Raw genomic sequence first — 21026 nt, forward strand, 5'->3', positions numbered from 1 at the left:
GGTTGACCGATGAATCCGTTATCAGCCTTCTTTACCATCTTAGTCATCGGTATCGGCAAAGTCCATTATAGGTTGACCTCTACTTAGAACATCCTTTTCTCTCTTAATTCCTCTCTCTGTTTCTCTAGATAATGATGAGCCCTTACTTAGCGGCTCTGGAGACGTGTCTAAGGAATGCGGTGAAAAAATTCTGGAAACTTGGGGCGATTTGTTATCCAAATGGTGAGTGCTTTACAACAATATATAGAGCTAATATAAAGTTACATGCAGTATGGCCTTTAGTTGTGTAGTGCACGAGCAGCAGGAACCAGGCTTATTGCGACCACATGTCAACCGCACTCTTTGAGCGGCATGTGAACCAAATGAGCTATCCAGGAAGAAACTGAGAGCCTCACTTTTAATAGCATGTATTAAAATGAGTTTGAGCTATTATAACTGTCATAAGCAGAATGTTACCTCACATAGTTATATTCTACTGCAGTGATACTCAACCTTAGCTAGTTCAATAGCCAAGTTGAAGATTTCTTTTATTTTTATCTTTATCATTTAACTTTTTTGGCCCTCTGAATGAACCCTGAATGTTGGCTGCATGATTTCATGTTGTCAATAAAAAAAATTCAGGACGCTGTTGATTTAGTATGTTAATTCAGTGTGATTAATTATATTATGGTCGCTGGTTCGATCCCCACAGCCACCATCATTGTGTCCTTGAGCAAGACACTTAACTCCAGGTTGCTCTGGGGGGATTGTCCCTGTAATAAGTGCACTGTAAGTCGCTTTGGATATAAGCATCTGCCAAATGCATAATGTAAATGTAAATATTAAAAATAAAACTTACAAAGAATTAACATAATTTATCATGCTCCCTGACAGCTCATAATAAGGATGTTTCCTACCAACAGAGGATTGCTATTATATTTATACTTATTTTTATTATTACATATTGAATTATCTGCATTTGGGGACCTTTCTTAGCAAATATTGTTGCAATTCAGTTTTCATTTAATTAATTAGGTTAAAAATTATAATTTTATTTAACCCTTTAAGCTTGGATGAGCGCCGGCAGTTGTCAAAATATTAATAACTACAGTCTTGAACAATACAAAATAGGTATCGATTGATAGTATAGAAGTTCTACTTTCCAATGCATGCAGCCATTATGACCAAAACTGAACAGGTGCTTTGACATCTGCAGACAAATCAGAGGTGTTCCATTTTGATAAAATAAATAAATAAATAAATTGCAATGTACATATTATTGCAATCAGTAAAAACATCAAACTCATCAAATAGCCATGTGTCATATATTGTTGGAAAGCTCTCAAAGAGTAGAATATAACCAGCCCATTTGTTTTATTCACAGTCAAAATGTGACACCATATGGCACCAAGTAAAAGACACAATGATGACTTAAATGGAACAGAATGAAACTCATTCTGTAAAATCTCATCACAAAAATATTTAAAACCTTTAGTTGTTGTTGTGTTTGCATGTGTAGTTAGTTTTTATGTACAATGTTTGGAGATGTTTTTGGACACTATGATAAATAATTTTTGTAGTGCTATAACTTTTGATTGCTTTGTCCTATCAACAATAAATGTTTCTCAGTTAGAGTTGACATGAAAAAAATTGTAAAAAAAAAACAAAAGCTGTTTTTCAGAGCCACCTTTTTACACTCAGAGATATATAATGTGAAATAAGAAAAAAGTACATTTTTGGCTCACATTTTTTGTGTGTGATTTTCAGCAGTTTCTTAGGCTGAGAGTCTCAAAATTTTTCATGATCTATATTATAAAATTTCACAAGTTTTCTTCGCAATTATACCAAACACTTGAACCTCCTATTTTTTTGTTGTTGTTGTTTTTCTCGAGTTATATGTTGAGTTACAATCCTTAAATTTTGGGTATGTCAATGAAACAGGAAATCTTTAAAAACATCCTTGGAGGAGCCACTTGACACCATGCGAGGTTCGGACATGTTAATGGCGAGCTCTGTGCACTTCGCTAGTTTTTACACTATTAATGACATAAACTGGTGAGATTCGATTCACGAGTCAAAGACTCGCGGTTGTCAAAATCATGTCTGACCCATCTTCAATGCGAATGTATCTGAGAATAATCTTAAATAAGGAAATCTATACAGTGATTAGTTCATGCCAAATTACTGCTTGATGACAATTTGACTATTTAAAATTGTGCTCGTTTTTTTTCTTCGGATGTAGGTGACAATATTTAAAGTCTGTCTATCAAAAGCGACTTCTGATGTGTGCGCCAAAGTCTGTCGGGGGGGGGGACTTCTCTGATCCAATGTAATGTATTTAATGCGGATATATAAAGGAATATCTTGCTTTTCAACCGCGGTTAAAAAAAATCCATACCGCCCCAGCCCTAAATGCGCTCAACAAGCCACGTGATAAGATGCATGGATTGATGGTCTCAGACGTGGAGGCAACTGAGATTCGTCCTCCACCACCCAGATTGAGTCACTACGCTACCACGAGGACTTAGAGTGCATTGGGAATTAGGCATTCCAAATTGGGGAGAAAGAAAAGGAAGTCATTATTGTTTTAGTAGAAATTCAGTGGAAAACTCTTATTTTGGTTAACATTTACGCACCTAACGTTGATGATCTGGGCTTTTTTTATAGATCTTGAAGGGATGTTGCAAGCCACTGGCACCCCTCATGATATAATACTGGGAGCAGACTTATTCCTGGGTGGTTAGCATGCTCAAACAGAGGAATGTTTTTGATTGTTTTGAGACTCAGTGTTTACACTTTTCAAGGAAATCAACCAAGGAATTATATAATATAGTTACTGTAGTTATCTATGCCTATTTAACTGGGAGTATTTAAACATCTAAATACTAACACACTTCTACTTTAAAGAGTTTCACCAGGCTTGTGAGATTCAGATTGAATACGAAGCTTGTAGAGATTCCTGTACAGATTGATTATTGCACATTAGCATATGCACATTTAGATAAAAGGTTCTCTTGAATGCCTGTTCTTTCACTGATACTGTTAAATAGCTTCAATATGTCATCGACACAGGGAAGCTTCATAAAATGTTGAATCAAGATCTTCCTATCTCACACATTTCCTTTTTCCAATTTAGTCCAAAAATTATCAATGCGCACACAGACACACACACACACTTTCTAATTTAAGAAGTCATTCATGGGACAGAAATGAGAGAGATGTTTTAATGTGGAGCAGTTGAAAGGGGATTGGAGGAAAGGTCAAATACAGTTAAAGGTCATAAGACCCCCCCCCCCCCTTCCATTACTCTCATTATTTTTAGTCAAAAACTTAAGATGAATTCAATTAAAAAGCTCAGGAATTTAATTACTGCTTGCAATTCTTTCTGCACTGCTAAAGAACACAGCTGTGTCTGTGTGTGTGTCTGTGTGTGTGTCTGTGTGTGTGTCTGTGTGTGTGTCTGTGTGTGTGTGTGTGTGTGTGTGTGTGTGTGTGTGTGTGTATGTGTGCTCGCATCTGTATCTGGTAGTCCCTTGCTTTCCCCTTTGCTGATCTCTTTGTTTTGGAAATTGAGATTTACAATATTTCTTTTGCAATTGCATTTTTGCACACCTAAAATTTAAAGACAAACCATTTTTAATGATCAGTTTTTTGTTAATATTTTGAGAGTTTGTGGTCTTGCCTCACAAATGAACATCGTCTCTGTTGTTCACAGAGTACACACCAAAACATCTGTCTTGGCGAGTGTTATATGGTCCGACCTGGGGGTGTGGGGTTGGGGTTTGGTGATGTGGGGGTGCGTCATTGTCGGAGGCGCGTTGATACAAACGTGGAGTGGAATGGATACAGCGACACCTGGGACGTAGATGTGCAGCTATGAGTGGGGTGGCAAGGCTTTTGTCTGAGGTGTGGGTGGGGTCGGAGGTGCGTATGTGTACGCCCCCCCCAGCTCCGCCCTGCTGATGAGATAAAATAAAAAACACCATAAAAGTTCCTTAAAATTAATCTAAATAACTTGTGCACTAAATTACTTGTGCTTGTAATTTTTCCAACAATTGTTTACAGACAGATTGTTTCACTTTTAATTGACTATATCACAATTCCAGTGGATCAGAAGTTTACATACACTACGTTAAATGTGCCTTTAAGCAGCTTGAAAAATTCCAATGGTTCTCAACACGGGGGCATGGAGAGATCGGAAGGGGGACGCAAATGGTTTTCAAGAAAAAACAGAGACAGGGCATCATTTCAGTACTCCATGTATTTTATTGCTTTTTAAGTAGAATGTACATTAAAAAAAAAAGAACCTCTCGCGGGCCACATCAGAGCAGTCGGCGGGCCGTAGTTTGGACATCCCTGATTTAGCCCCTTCAGCCAAGTGGACCCACTGTATGATTCATCACGAATCTCTCGCATCAAATCAAATGCCTGAGTCTCTGGAGTCAGTTTTAAAGCAGGCAGTGCAAATGGTCAATTTCATTAAAACACAGCCATTAAATGCATGCTTTTTTTCCTTGCTTTGTCAGGAAATGGGAGCTGAACATGAGCAGCTCCTATTTCACACTTTTTGGAGAAATTTCCTCTCATCTAATTAAAGAAATATTGAACGTTTTGGCCATAATGACCATTGTTATGTTTGGAGGAAAAAGGGTGAGGCTAGTGAAGCATGGGGGTGGCAGCATCATGTTGTGGGTGATTTGCTGCAGGAGGGACTGGTGCACTTCACAAAATAGATGGCATCATGGGGAAGGAAAATTATGTGGATATATTGAAGCAAAATCTCAAGACATTAGCCAGGACGTTAAAGCTCGGTCGCAAATTAGTCTTCCAAATGGACAATTACCCAAAGCATGCCTCCAAATTTGTGGCAAAATGGCTTAAGGACAACAAGGTCAATGCATTGGTGTGCCCATCACAAAGCCCTGACCTCAAACATTAGTGGCAGAACAGAAAAAGCATGTGTGAGCAAGGAGGCCTACCAACCTGTCTCCGTTACACCAGTTCTGTCTGGAGAAATGGGCCAAAATTCCAGCAACTTCTTGTGAGAAGCTAGTGGAAGGCTACCCAAAACTTTTGACCCAAGCTAAACAATTTAAAGGCAATGCTAAAATGTAAACGTCTGACCCACTGGGAATGTGACGAAAGAAATAAAAGCTGAAATAAATAAATCTCTCTACTATTATTCTGACATTTCACATTCTTAAAATAAAGTAGTGATCCCAACTGACCTAAGACAGGGAATGTTTTCTATGATTAAATGTCAGGAATTGTGAAAAACTGAATTTAAATGTATTTGCTAAGGTGTATGTAAACTTCTGACTTCAACTGTAGACCTGGCATGACAAGTGGTCAAATCAGATTTGACGTCATTGATGCCAAATGCCATTAGTTGGGTCCATTCCTCACACAAAGCTATATTATGGCTTGGAATATAGCACATGGGACAAATGGGCTACTTTTATGGTGCCATTTTATTTATAGAAAAGAGAAATATTAACATTCTTTAGAATTTCATATTTTCTATTCTATTGAATACATAAAGTCGTATGGCTTTATTGCAACCCGGGTGAATCAATTATGACAGAATTTTCTTTTTTGGTTGAACTATTACCTTAAACACATTTGCTTCCATGTTCCCTAGCTCACAGACTTAAATTACAGATTTATAAAAGGACTTATTCACTCATTAGTGACTCATGCAAATGACAGTATAATTTAATGTCATAAACAGAGATTTGTTGCACTGTTGTTCAGTGTTTCTAATTGAAGGAAACTGTTTGCAGCAGTAATCCCATTTGAGTTTGCCAGTTTTAAATGATTGGCAGTGTAATATCCATGCTAAAACATCCCTGTAGGAAAGGGTTAGTTCATGTTGCGGCACACTGGAAGTATGCACTTTTCTTGGCACCTGTGGTATGACCCAGTATTCCATAAACAAATACAATGAGTGCTCGTAAACACATTGCTCATTCATAGATTATGCCTGTAGCAGGTTTAGATTGTGTTTTATAATTATCCAATCATCTCCATTAGTCAAATGTTCCTCACAGCTCTTTACATAAATAGATGACATAGCCTCCCAGAATTTCTGTATGGCAGTGCAACACTCGGTACATTTACATGCACTTTAAAAGTTTGATTTCACTCTGACTAAAACAATAATTAGTATTTTTAGTGTCATGTAAACGACTGAATTTGTACCAGTCTGATTTTTGTGAAATCTGACTTGCTGACTGAATGTGATTGTAGCTTACATTTGTCCAGCATTTAAACATGTTAGTCGGACCATAATTGGCCTCAGGTTTTGTACGCTCTGAAAGACAGAAGTGACATGTGACATATATGTAACCGCCAAATCTGAAGCTCTTCCTTCAAATACTTGTTGCATAGATTTGAAGTCAGAAGTTTACATACACCTTAGCAAATACATTTAAACTCAGTTTTTCACAATTCCTGACATTTAATCATAGAAAACATTCCCTGTCTTAGGTCAGTTAGGATCACTACTTTATTTTAAGTAGGTGAAAGGTCAGAATAATAGTAGAGAGAATTATTTATTTCAGCTTTTCTTTCTTTCATCACATTTCCAGTGGGTCAGAAGATTACATAAACTTTGTTAGTATTTGGTAACATTGCCTTTAAATTGTTTAACTTAGGTCAGTCATTAGTGTAGCCTTCCACAAGCTTCTCATAATAAGTTGCTGGAATTTTGTCCCATTCCTCCAGACAGAACTTGAGTCAGGTTTGTACACGCTTTTTCAGTTCTGCCCACAAATTTCGGATTGAGGTCAGGGCTTTGTGATGGTCACTCCAATACCTTGACTTTGTTGTCCTTAAGCCATTTTGCCACAACTTTAGAGGTATAACTTATAAGAAACTCTCAAACATTTGGAGTTTGCTATTAATAAGAAGTATCTGGTGACGTGGACCATGCCTTGTAAAAAAGAGATCTCAGAAGACCTATGATCAAGAATTATTGCTTTGCAGCTGGAAAGGGTTACAAAGTTAACCCCAAAGGGATAATATATTCATCATATTTGGGGTATAATGACCAGACTGGTTCCAGCTGACAGAAAGGCTACGGTAACTCCGATAACCGCTCCGGTGCATAACATTGATGCATGCCTCAAGTTTGCCAAAGACTGCCTTGACACTCCACAACGCTACTGGGAACATTTTTGGTGGGCTGATGAAACTAAGGTTGGATTGTTTGGGAAGAACACGCAACACTATGTATGGTTTAAAAAGGGCACTGCATACCAACATGAAAACATTGCAATGGTGAAGTACATTTGAGGTAGCATCATGATTTTTGGCTGCTTTGCTGCTTCAGGGCCTGGACCACTTGCCATCATTGTGGGAAAAATTAATTCCCAAGTTTTTCAAGATATCCTACAGGATAATGTCAGGGTGGCTGTGCACCAGCTGAAGCTCGGTAGAAGTTGGCTGATGCAGCAGGACAATGTCCGTAAACACTGAAGCAAATTCACAACTGAATGGTTTCAAAAAAATGAAATCCACCTTTTGGAGTGGCCCAGTCAGAGCCCAGACCTTAGCCCAATAGAGATGCTGTGGACTGACCTCAAGAGAGCTGTTCACACCAGACATCCTCAGAATATGGCTGAACTGAAGCAGTTCTATGAGCAGGAATGGTCCAAAAATCCTTCTGAACGTTGTGCAGGTCTAATCCGCTGCTAACTGAAACGCTTGGTTGAGGTTATTGCTGCCAAAAGAGGATCGACTAGTTATTAAATCCAAGGGTTCGCTTACTTTTTCCACAGCTCTGTGAATTTTTAATGGAATGTGTACAATAAAGACATGGAAGATTATACTTGTTTGTGTGTTGTTAGCTTAAGCACATTGTATTTGTCTATACTTGTGACTTGGATGGAGATAAGATCATATTTTGTGACCAATTAATGCAGAAAACCAGCTAATTCCAGTTCTTGCCACTGTAATTGCATGATGTAGCTACACTGAAATAGGTATAGAGTACTCCCTAATCTCCAGTATTTAATTAGATTACTGTCATGTGTGTGACTAAAAAGGTTGTGTGTATTATATACATGTTTATTTTGACACCATGTCCCAATCAGATGCAAAGCGATAAAACTACAAGTAATAAAAGTTATCTCTTGCATGGTAATCAAAGTTTTTGTCCTAACCAGCTGAGACTACGACAAGCAGCAAACTACAGGACCTTCCGCCAATCGCTTGGTGTTTGTTTCTGCGCAGTCATGGAGAATAGTCCCACCCACTCTGAAAAGTCTAATATCAGGTTCAGTGTGGACAGACAAATGGCGTGTCTGGTTGGGACATGGTGTAACTCTTTTGTCTTTGTTCATTAATTTTGTTCATTTTTGTTCCCCATATTGTGTAGAAACTATGGATGGCTGTCTTAAATGTAATTGCACTGTAATTCAGGCAGTAAAAATGTGTCCCTGTGGTTCATGTAATGTTTCTTCAGGCATCTGAACTTGGCTGTTCGGCCCAAACAGCTGCCGGCGCTGGTCCGCAGTGGTGTCCCAGAGGCCTTGAGAGGGGAGGTGTGGCAGCTACTGGCCGGATGTCACAACAATGACCACCAGGTGGAGGAGTACCGAACACTCATTATAAAGGTAGACATACAACTCCTATATCATTTTAGTGTACCAAAAACATTTTTTTATATCATATGGCAGAGTAGTACATTTCAAACAAGACTTTTCCGTTTTCAGTTTAAGCTTTTCCTGGTTCGATCAAATGTTGTCAGTGAATAAAATGAATATGGCCCTGACTCATTCTATGGTAGCATCTCTTTAGATTTTAAGTTTTATTTTGGCTTGGACATGACAATAGTGTTGAAATAAATTCCATTTATTTTCTCCATATACTAATTGATTTTTAGGAATAACTTATAAACCATTAAGACAGACATTCCGTGAGCTCAGCGGTGTTTAATTAATGTTATATGACTCTGTTGAAGCCATCAGTCCATGTTGTTTCAACTTGAAACTAAAAATGAATTCCTGGTGAAGAACTACACCACCCACAATCCCGAAGAGAGATCCACCAATCAGAGAATCGCGGCAAACCTGTTTTTCAATATTTTCTGCTTCAAATCAAAGTGTGTAATGATACGATTCACCTCAGAGCTGGTTGGTTTGGTTCAAGGCTTAGAAAACCTTTACAAAGTACTTTATGAAATCCCTATGGAACAAAACTCATGGAAAAACCAAGGTGGCTGAAAAAAGTTGGTTGGCCCTGTTGCACTCAATACTAGACTGCCTAGCAAAGGCAAAACACAGTATCTACAAATTTTGAGTTCCGGTTTGTTTAGGCTTTGTAGGTCGGTAGTGTGCAACTGAAATGATCCCAAGTCCGATGAATGGTACATTTCTAAAATATAATTTGAACGTGAATGACAACCATCTAAATTGGTCCATTCATTATAAACTATTTTGATTCTGTAATTTGGTGACAAAAAATGTTTGACTCCCTAAATGTTTTGTTTTAGAAGGCAGGTGCTTCCAAGTAACTTTTTAGTCTTGAGCGTTATTTCCTGCCACCTTGGAGAGCACACAGACCTGCTGTGATTCTATACATCCTTTACTTAACACAACATAAATAAACAATCAACAACATAATGTATTTTCTACAACATCCCTTTTCACCATTCCGCATTCAAACTCAGTTTGTTGGTGCATGTGAAGAGTTTGGGTTCCTTGTTTTAACCAGAGGGATGAATGCCCATGTACTGTATCTGTCAGTCATTTCTCAGTGTCCCTGAGGTGCCTCACAGTGGTAAAGACATTTTCCTGAAAGCAGGAGATTTTACTGTGCACAAGTTTACAAGTTTACTCTTTGCACAGAGGCCTTTGCTCAAACAACACACAAAAGCACTATTCTCAGTACTCTGTGAACCGCTGTGGCCGCTCCCATTTGTTCCTCATTACACCCAATGTAATTTGGCTCTAATTTGAAAGCTGGCAGTCCCTTGTTGACCTTTTGCTTCTTACTCTGGGAAGGAGAGCTAACCATTTTTTGGGTTTGTTCATCATGTTTTAGTATTGTATGATTTACTTATTTTATTTCATGTGAGTTAAAGAGGCTGATGAGATGGGTCCACTAGAGTGAATGGACGTTCACACTGGCAGCTATTTGCAGCAAAAAAAGTGACTGGAGGCCGTTCATTTTCAGTGGGATTTGATGATTTGATGAATTAAATTCCATTTCAGTTTTTAAATTAAGTTTGAATTTAGGAAGCAAACTTGATGCAGAATTGGAATTAAAATGGAAGGAAATTCAAAGAATCTAACTTCCCAGTTTGGTTTGATTTCGAATCTCAAGTTCTCTGTTTGCTTCAACTTGGATTTTGATTACGATTTGATTCGATTTTTGATTCATTTAGGTATATTTGGGTTACAAAGTCAATTTTTCTTATATAGCTAATGCTGTCAGTTATACAGAAAACCGTCTAACTTACTACATTACTGAAATATACATTTTCAAAATGAACAACAGGGCCAAACCATGCCGTTCAATTACACATTGTTTTTACAGATATAGTTATCAACACAACCAAAGCTCAAGTAAACTTGCATAAAAGAGATAGATCTTGGGATTTTAAGAATCAATATCGGGTTCGTTTAAATTAAGATCTTGATTAATCGTAAAATCTCTCTATTTTTTTCAACCAGCCCTAATTATATGTTTACAGGTAATTCCTACAGAAAAATTTGAATGTATTATAAAAAGGTATGTATAAATACCATAAATATGACAATGACCATGACAAGAACACCATTTCCTGGAATGCTTTAATTTACTCCAAAGTCTTCAACATGAGGCATGCTTATTATACATTTCAAACCTTAAAAGAACACCTAAGAAGTTATCAGTTCTTGATCATTTTCTTATTCACAACAATTTCTTTGAATTGAAATTCAGTAAACTATTCCTTTCATTTACATCTAAATTCCAATTAAACATGACGTGGGATGTGGCCAGTTGAATTAAAATTCCAACTCGTGAATTGAAAGGTATGGAATTATTTTCCGGGAAATTTTCAAAACATATTGCAAATTGTACTTGCAATTGCGTTTTCTGTTTGTGGACGCATAAAGTTTGACACAATCCAAATACAATTGCAAATCGCGTATTACCTTTTGCATTTTCTTTTACACAAATGTACATTTGTCTGCCAAATTTCCAATGCAAAAGCAAAGTCCATTTGCCACTGCATTTCCCATGTCTTAAGAGTAATGACCATGTCATATCGAAATAGCAAAAGCAATTTTCCACTTGCTATTTCACTTCCTCTGTGTCCCATATGAAGCCTGCCAAAATTCAAATGGAATCAGAATTCCCTTTGCACTTGCATTACTTATGCCTTACACGGACACCTGTCAATCAGTGTTGGGGGTGGGAGTCTATATTGTGGGCGTGTCTTTAGTCAGAAGTGAGGACAGTAACAATCGAATGCATTTTAGAGTCTCTTACCAGTCAACATTTATTTTGTTCTTTTTATATAATTGTACTTTCTTAATTTTAACTCTCTTACTGCTTTTAGAACAGTTTTATTTCTTACAATTTTTTATCCAGAATGCTCTACTACTATATAATGTTATGAAATGTGTTACATTACATGAAGTAGTAGAACATATGGCAAGATTGGAAACATCTGATAAGTTGAGTAATGGTTGATTAATAGTTGACTAAGATAAAATCTACATATCAAAATAGTTACCCTAAATATTTCACCATTTATAACTATAAATATCCCATGTATATTCATTGGATATTGTTCATTGTTTGCAAGATAGCCATGTCTGTTGTGTTTTTCACATTGCAATGGCAGAATGAACAAAAAAGGCAAGAAACCGCAACACAGCACCTTAACAATGGATGACTGTACTAACCTTATCACGTTAATTAATTACTTGCATATATTTATCCCAAAAAAACAAAAATGCATTTGCTTTTACACCTTCTTTGAATGTGTTCAGAATTCATCTCTGACCACCTCCAAATGTGGTTTCAGTGATCTGATCACAGTGCATCTTGGGTGCATTTACACCAGTCATTTAATGTGGTCAAGTGCTATCCGATAGCGAAAGCATGTTAATGCAGATTCTAAATGGGGCCGTAATTCAGCTTCGTGTAGCTTTCTTGGATTTGCATAGTCGGGAGCAAGCAAAGGCTGCCTCAGAGTTTATTTGTTTGTTTGGCTACATGCTCACAGTGATTTCACTGGGCACGGCCGTGTTAGCTATCATTACGTAAAGAAAATATTCTGCAGCATTGAGGTCCCAGGTGGCTACAAGATGTTCCTCATGTACTAAACGCACCAAATAAACTTGATGTGTGTGTGTGAGAGCGAGATGGTGAAGACAACATCCATGCTGAGGGGATCCAGCACATATAGATCTGTCTCTCATAACATATTGAGATAAGCTAAACACATTTTGTATCACTGCAGGCTTTCTAATGACTTAAGGAAAATCTACCAAAACCTGAAACCTTTTGTGTTGTTTCTATGTCTAGTGACATTTTGATTACTGCAGTATGTAAAAGCACAGTTCATCCAAAAGCAAAAACACTTGCCCTTTTTTTTAATGTAGTAATGCATAGTTATCAATTGTCTTCACATAGAATTGATGTCGTCAAGATCAAGTGCAGATTTTGCCAGTTCTGTGAAACATTTGGAGCTTATTTAATACTGTGAATCCTAAAAGATTTCTTTGTGTGCATTATACATGAAAATATGTGTTGAGAAAAAAAAGACAGTCTGGTGTTTTCTCTGGTTTGTAGACTCTCAAGTTTGTGGCACCAATGAAATGAATCATACTAAAATACCTCATGAAGCTTACTAGAAATAGTCTGAAGGAGAAGAAGTTAGCTAATTTGTTTATCTAGACTCGGCTAATGAAGACAGACATTTGTATAAAGCATTACATTAAAGAAGTTTAACTTTGACTTAACTACAGCTACATATTCCGTTTCAAAGTTGAATCTCAACCTTTGAGAAAGCTCAAGCAGTATGTGTCAGTAGTAAACACACCTGACAGTTCACACAATTAGCATTTTGAAATGTTTTGAAAGCATTTTGAGCATCACAAAGACCTTTTAGGTAGTTAAATGGTATCTTGTGTAGCCCGACTTGACCTACTGTATAAAGTCCATTTTGAAGTTTATTCTAGTCTGAATGGTATGTAAAGTTACCAACCACAGTAAGATTTGTTTTGATCTGCTGTTTTTGGTGGGTAAACCTGAAATCAATGATACCACAATAATAGACCAGCATGGAACAACTCACAAACTTTGGCAAATTCAGCTAGTACTGGTAGTTCTTCCTCAAACACGATCTTTGCTGCAACCTGGAACCTTAATATTAACATGTGCACTTTGATTTCATGGCCCTTTTTGTGGTCATTATTTATCAGATAGTCAAGACAGTGGGTGGTCGGGGGGTCATGTGTTGCTATGTAGCAGACGTGTAAACGTTGAGCTCTGATCACTTTGCTAGTTTTTTAATTATTTTCATGTTATAATCCGGTGAGATTCGATACACCCAGCTACATGTTTGTTCTTTGGGGTAAACATATGCAAAAATTCAAAATCCTCATGCTCTGAAGACATTAAAAGACACTTACGTGCTCAAGATGAAACCTCTGATGGGCCTGCGCACCAGGGACTCGATTTGAATGGTGTGGCAGGAGAAATCCAGCATCAGCTGTCCAACATGTCTGTGATGCTGATGAAGGTTGTTGCTTACTTGGAAGATCTCACTGTAGTACGTCGATCAATTGAGGCGATGGAAACAAAAATCCACCAAAGTTGGTTACAAGAGAGGCAGATGTTGAGAAACGGATAAAATAACTGGAGTCATCGAAAAGGCCGTTAATCCGCCAGTGACCAAAATAAATGTGGAAAGCATTTAGGAAAAACTGGAAGATGTGGAAAATAAGAGCTCAAGAAATAACATATGGATTGTTGGAATTCCTGAGCATGACAAAGGCAGAGATATGGTGAATAATCCTAAACGAGCTCTTCCCGAGTCTGCTCAATTTAACAGGCCACAAGCTGGAGATCCGCTGAGGGAGACATCAGTTCTGGACAAATTTCTGAGATCATCTGATAAAGATCTTGTGTTACTCGAGGCGAGGAGCAAAGGAAAGCTTTCTTGGAAGAATCAGAATAGTTTCTTGTTCCCCGATTTTGCGAATTCGAAAAGAGAGAAACGTGATAGATTAAAAGAATGTAAGAAAATCTTTCATCAACGGAAGATCGCTTTTGCATTGATTTTTCTGGTCAAACTGAGAATAGATATGAAGGATGGCCGTAATGTAGTTACGTGTCCCAAGCAAGCACTCTCCTTCATAGAAACAATGGGTGAGTAAGCCATTTGGTGTTTCTCATGTAGCTCCAGAGTGGATTAACTCACTGTTCTTACTCTGGCTGTCTGAGGAAGCTGGGCACCATTTTTGTTTCTGTTTGTGTTGGCTCCGCCTAGCGGCTGGAGTTTGTTTTGTGGAATAACACTGCTTCGGGACAGTTGTGGATGAATCTGTTCATTCTTTGTACTAATGTCTCCTGTTGGCTGGAGTTTGTTTTGCGGACTATTTTTGCGGGACATTGGAATGATTATGTCATCTGCTGCAGTTATAAACTGCCGGCTCACTGAACACTTGTTTGTCTGTCTGAGGAAACTGAACGGCTTTATATAGGCTGGAATCTGTTTTTAGGGGCCCTCGGAGTGGGACTATATATATAGAGAGAGGCATAGTTTTAGAGTTGTGTTTTTATTATGTGTGTGTGTGTGTATATATATACACACACACACAACAAAGACAAAGATCCCCCATTTAGCCTTAACAGACTGTAGGGGCAAGTGCTGTTAGCGAGCACCTATGAAGGCCAGAACGGTACACGAGGGGGTGGGTGGCCAGCACCACGCCCATCCGCCTTTGTCTCCCCAGTGGCGATGTTTTACACACCGCACCAGGTACTCATTTTAGGCTGAGTCGACCTAGGGGAGGCCCGGGACCAGTTCAGATAATTGTCACTGGTGTTGGCCATGAGCAGGAATCAAACTCGGGTCACCAGGTTCATAGCGCAGCGCACTAACCGCTACACTACCGCTCTTTTTTTATTATTCTACTTACTTATGTAAGACCACTGGGATGTTTGTTTGGTGTCGGGTGGGGTTCTTGATTGGGGAGGGGTAGTAGTTGGATTTAAATGTTGATTCATTGTATACATGTTTTGTTTTTCTTTGTCTTTGTCTTTGAAGAATCAATAAAAAATGTTAATCGCAAAAAAAAAGACAGTGGGTCATCCTTGAAGACCATAGTCTAAGTCCGAGATGAGTCAAATGGATGGTGCATCAGAAACAACAATTGTAAAACTCCTTACTGTCTGAATTGAACATTTTCTGAAGGCATATGCCAAACATAGATACGCTGTATCAGAAAAGAAGAACAGTGGTCACATATCGAACCCCACCAACAGAGACATCCGACAGGATAGCCGCTACATAACGGTAATACAGCTTGAAACTAACCACAGTTCCCTGAGTCACAGTCTTTGCTTAGTACATTTTCCTGTTTTCCCATTTTTACTTTTCTGTCCTTTGCCGATCTCGTGCATTTAACCCATTATAAACTTGTACCCTTTTCCTGAGGCCTATATTGTAGACTTGATGGAAGACATAAAGACCCTGAGTATTTCAAAAAACTTTCATGTAACTGTAACATGGTCTTCTAGTATATGAATCTTAAACTTTTATCTTATTTTTAGATGTACAGTAATATTCTCAGTATTTTTACCTTTCCTTACACATTCTATTATGAGAGGAGATTATAAAAGCCAGACTCTGCTGTAACTCTCGCTAAGCTGACTCAAATACAGCCTTTATAGTGTGCCCTTGATGAAAGCACTTATTTACACTCAGCTAGTTATCACATGCATGCACTTTTCACTGCCTTCCCTCCTGGGCTATAGGTCTGCACCTGACCCAAACCCAACCCAATACATGACGGGTTCACGGGTCAGTTATTCAAGTAGTACTTCGGATTGGGTTTGCGTTGGTAATTAAAGAAAAACGAACAGGCCCACAGGTCCGTTCACACCGAACATGTTTTTGCGTGCATCTGCTCTTTTACCATTGTTTTTCTATGTAAACACATGCTGGACTATTGTCTTTGACTGTTGCGTGTTATCTCACTGTTTCTTCAGCGTCTTGCGCAGGACCAGCACATTTTTAGACACCGTGTCAAGTTAAAAAACTTCAAGTTTCAAAAGCGCATGTCGAGACACATGTACTCTGTTTTATTTGTTGCGCTGCTTCTAGATTGTTTTTAGCGAAATTGACCGTGACACGGTGACTAGGAGGAGGAGGGTATTGCCAGGCCTTGAGGATATATGCCCGGCACTGAGTTGACTAATCAGCAGTAGGGAGATAAGGGAAGAGCCAGGGACCCCAGAGAGAGAGAGACAAAGAGACAGAGCGGCTATGTGAATCTATATCTTGTTTGAAAATATATTGATATACCTTATAAAGTCGATATACCGCCCAACCCTAACTTAGATAGTTTTACACAAATCTCATAAATATTTGTTTCATTAAACGGCTGTTCCACTGTATTTTCAGAGTTTGGACATGGACTTTATTTCCACCTGCTAGTGGAGTCTCCAAACTGCAAATGCAAGAACTGAGTTTAGACTTTGCACTGAAAACAGACGTTCTTTTAAAATGTCTTACACCCAAGTTTGTGCGCATACACCTACAGATAGGGCAAACACTACCACCCAACACCCACTTGCACTTTGCGCTGGCACAAAAATTGTGCTTCAATTTGGCACTCTCACGAAAATTAGATGAGATGGTGCGCACGGTCAGCGCATAGCGCTGCGCTTTTCGCACTCATGAAAATAGAGCCTGATATCTCATGGTTTAAGGAAATGCTAAAACGCAAGTCATACTCACCCGCACATTGCCTAATTAGACAATTAATGATAGTTTTCTTAACCTTAGAACCAATTCAAAAGAATTGTTGCTGATGCCGTGTTTGTGCTAATATTTGTTATATAACGGCAGATGTTGATCCAGAAAAGTTCTGAACCTTTTTACAAATTGTTTACCCTCCTATGTTCTTTATTCTTTGCTGTGTATGCACTAAGTTTTTGGTTGATGACTGGGAACCATGGTGATTCATTACTTAAAATGTTGTACAAAGAATAGCTCTCTGAGTTTTGCTATTGTGTTTAATTCAGTGGAAGCATTGAATGGCCCATATTTCTATTTTAAGTTGTTATCGTGGAACTGGCAGGCTGCACTATAGTTTATCGCTTAAGGCAACTTAAGCAACAGAGTGACATTGATGAAACGGCCTGTCTCCGATTCCAATAAACATTTTACTGAGAAATATAGACTTTCCAGTGTTTTGAGAGGTCGGCTTCCCCCTGATATATTTGAGCCAAATGGCTGGATTAAGACAAGTGTTGATTTTCACCAGGGCTGGGACATAAATACAGGAGATGTCTTAACACCAGCGCCTGAGTGATGACAGTTTTGATTTAGTTTTACTGAGCGCTTCACCTTTTCCAGGTATTACTCAAGGAGTGCTGCTCATTCTAACCCCAATGACTCTTCATTTATTTACACTTGTTGCCATGGACACAATGACAGACAGGACAGGTATAGTACCAATACTGTCACAAGGTGAGGAGTATTGAAACCAGCTTGTTGGTTGTAAAATTCTGAATGAAGCGGTGAACTCTAACATTTATATAAAACTGCACACAGGCTCAAAGACTGTATTGAATGGTGACGTTGCAAATTCAATCATGTAATTTAATGCATAGCTAATAGGAATGGAGCCTACATTACTTCTGCACTCAGTCTCCTGTCTGCCCCCCGTTGTTATACAGTTAATGGAATAACGACGTTAACAAGCATCAGCATTTGTTTGCTCTGTGCTCGTCCGAGTTTGTCCGGACTGCATTTCTCCAGCTCATACTATTACCAGATGTGACTGTGTCCATAAACACAGATGCAGAGGTCAGACACACACACACACAGATTCTCTAGACGCTCCTCACACACCACGCCATGTGGTGAATAAAAACAAACAGCTAACACAGAGCCTGGTCCGTTAGTCTGTGGCGGCCCACACCTCTTCTCACTTCACGCCCTAGCATTCTAAACAAGCCACAATAAATATCCGTGTCAGTGCCAGGCGTGACTTGCAACACAGGGAAGAGATCAACTTGAGCCTACTTATTAGGGTTGTGCAAAACTTTATCATTTCAAATTCAAATAGTCCTTGGGTTGTCTGAACAGCAAATGGACTAATCGGTCTTAAGGATTCCCTGTATAATTAGGCTGGTTTTGGATTCACCTGATCTCACATGGACACGTTTCTTACATTAGACGTGTTGAGCTACACAGAGGCCCATGGAATTGGATAAAATGTTTTATAAAATGATGATAAAATAATTTTAAAAGTTTTACTTCTAAAGAAATTAATGGTCATTTTAAAACACACACACACACACACACACACACACACACACACACACATATATATATATATATATATATATATATATATATATATATATATATATATATAAAATCTTGACCACTCACATAAGATGAAGTCTTCTGTCATATCAGTAACCTTCTAAAAGCGTTTTTAATCGAAATTCAGACAGATGGTCCCTGCCATGTTTGAATCACATTAGCAGCTGCCATGTTATTGGACACTTTCACTCATGGATTAAACTAATCATGGCTGTCTATGAATCGTTAATTTCTACAATGGAAAATTAAGCTGAAAGCTATAACATTTGAATGATGATGCATCCATAGCACTAGTTGTCTGTGTAAGTCCAAGACAAAAAAGTGAAATAAAAACCACATTTCAGAATGGTTATGCTTTGCAAAGTGTCTAATGGCTTAAAGCACAGCATGCTGTCAGCACACTAATTGCATTTGCTTTAACAAATTAACACAAATGTTAAGCAAATTAACACCATCATGCCTCCTTACCGTACATTACTCATTGACTTTGGTAACATTATGCATTTATTGAACTTTCTTTTTTTCTTTTTTTTTTTTAAAAAAAAGCTTGTCTTTTTAACAGGGGATTTCCTTACATTTGAAATGTAAACTGCACTGGGGAGGGGAGGAGTCTATTGTCCCATGATAATTATTTTATGTTATGTATGGTCAAATAAAGGATCATTTACAGTAGGGGTGCTCATAGTTCTATGGAATGGGATTTACGTTTTCATCATGTTATTGCAGTATGATCTGCCATGTCAATAAAGGCTATACATTATCACAATACCACAATTTCAGTAGTCTACAGTGGTTTCAGGTTCTTAAGTAATTATTCAAGACTAGTAAACAGTCAGTAAAAATAACAATAAAAAACAGCAATGAATAGAAATATATTAAAAATAAGAGAACAAATTAAGAAAGTTCAATGCTTTTTAACAGCTTTTAAAGTTTTTAACAGCAGTAGTCTATCAAGTATTCAAGTAAACATTCAGAATGAAATGCAACATAAAACTACTACTGGTCTTCACTGTATGATTATAATACATTAATACTTGCCATTAATAAGTGGCACAGGCCTAGCTATCACAAATATAGGCAGTTATTTTTTTCGAAATTGACATTTTAATCAGTCTGCTTGTTCGGTCGGGCAGGTAAAATTCTCTTTGACTTGCCCCTTCAAAAAACGACTTGTCCCTGACAAGCGTTAATGTCAAACCTTGATTAAATATTGTATTCAACATTCTCCGATAACAGTTTTTTCTTCTGCAATATAGCTCCTAATGTAAATGTACATTGTTTTAAAGGAGTTTAGATATTATTTTGGAAAACAAGCCAAAAAAGACTAATCAAAAACGTGTATTGTTCCAGTGTATAATGGGCTAAGACTACACTCTCTCACATTAATGTTCACTTCGATCCATCTTTAACTTACAAAAAACAAACTTTCTCTTCTTAATAGAGCTGCGTATTGCCGATTTTCATCATGCTAAGATACACACAGTGAACGTGACACACATGTTGTGATTCACTACGTCGCAAGCAATCACGTTATAATCTAGTTGCAGCAAACACGCAAGTGACGAGCGTCCCCCCGCAAGAGTGTGCATCAGCTGGGAGAACATTCAATCGATTCCCCGGTCACTTCACTCAACGTATAGATGCAGTGCTGACCGCACAGAAAAATGCCAGTTATGGAGTTTATTTTCATAATCCGCTTCCTTATTATTTGAACTTTAATACAGTATGCTTTAAAGATATAATGCCAGGGTGTTTCATTGTGAAACGGAATGCAGCACAATAATCGTTTTATCTTGATTATCTTTGGAAGTCAAAGTCATAATTGAAAATAAAATTGTATTAATTGGTCATCCCTACTATTAATACGGTTTATGCATCTGTTTAAAAAAAAAAAAAAACATCTCTGCTATGCAGGGTTTATGTCATGCTGAATGGTGTAGACCTAGGGGATTGTGCAGGTTTCTGTGGGTGGTCTATATGGAAGGATTCCTGCAGGTCTGTGCCGCAGCAGTGTTGTCCAGGGCTGTGGAGGGATTTTGATTTTGTGGAGTGCTGATGTAAAAGCTGCTGTCTCACTATGACGGGATGACTATGTGCCATTAGTTTGCACTGTTTTTACCGAGCAGCTGAGTCAGGCTGAACTCGACTAACACATTCCCATCACTTACCGGGACACCCTGTCTCTTACCTTCTCATATACGTACCTAGTCGGCATAGATGCCACATTTAATTTGATATGAACCAAAACAAGTGAGAGTATAGAAGTGCAATCTGTTCATGCTGTTCTGTCTTAAAGTAAAAATGAAACCCATTTTACCTTCATAATGTGATGTACTGTATTTCCAAGTGAATTTAGATATTTAATAAAAAACAATATTTGGCATAACATGCCCCATTGAATCGTTCACAATTAGCAATGTGCATTAAGAAAGTACAAACTGTCAATTTTGATTTCATGTTCACTTTAAAGTTCCTAAGT

General features: G+C 38.0%; 1 protein-coding gene across 4 annotated transcripts in view; it reads left to right on the forward strand.

Annotated features, from left to right (window-relative positions):
- Window positions 1-21026, forward strand: part of LOC127636484 (rab GTPase-activating protein 1) — a 126413-nt gene that overhangs the window by 45292 nt on the left and 60095 nt on the right. For all 4 annotated transcript variants that reach the window (XM_052116963.1, XM_052116961.1, XM_052116964.1 and 1 more), the window contains 2 exons: window positions 129-222; window positions 8447-8597. In XM_052116963.1, coding sequence (XP_051972923.1) covers window positions 129-222; window positions 8447-8597 — 245 coding nt within the window. The remainder of the gene's footprint in view (window positions 1-128; window positions 223-8446; window positions 8598-21026) is intronic.

This window comes from Xyrauchen texanus, chromosome 44 (genome assembly GCF_025860055.1).
Source record: "Xyrauchen texanus isolate HMW12.3.18 chromosome 44, RBS_HiC_50CHRs, whole genome shotgun sequence".
Taxonomy (NCBI): Eukaryota; Metazoa; Chordata; class Actinopteri; order Cypriniformes; family Catostomidae; genus Xyrauchen; species Xyrauchen texanus.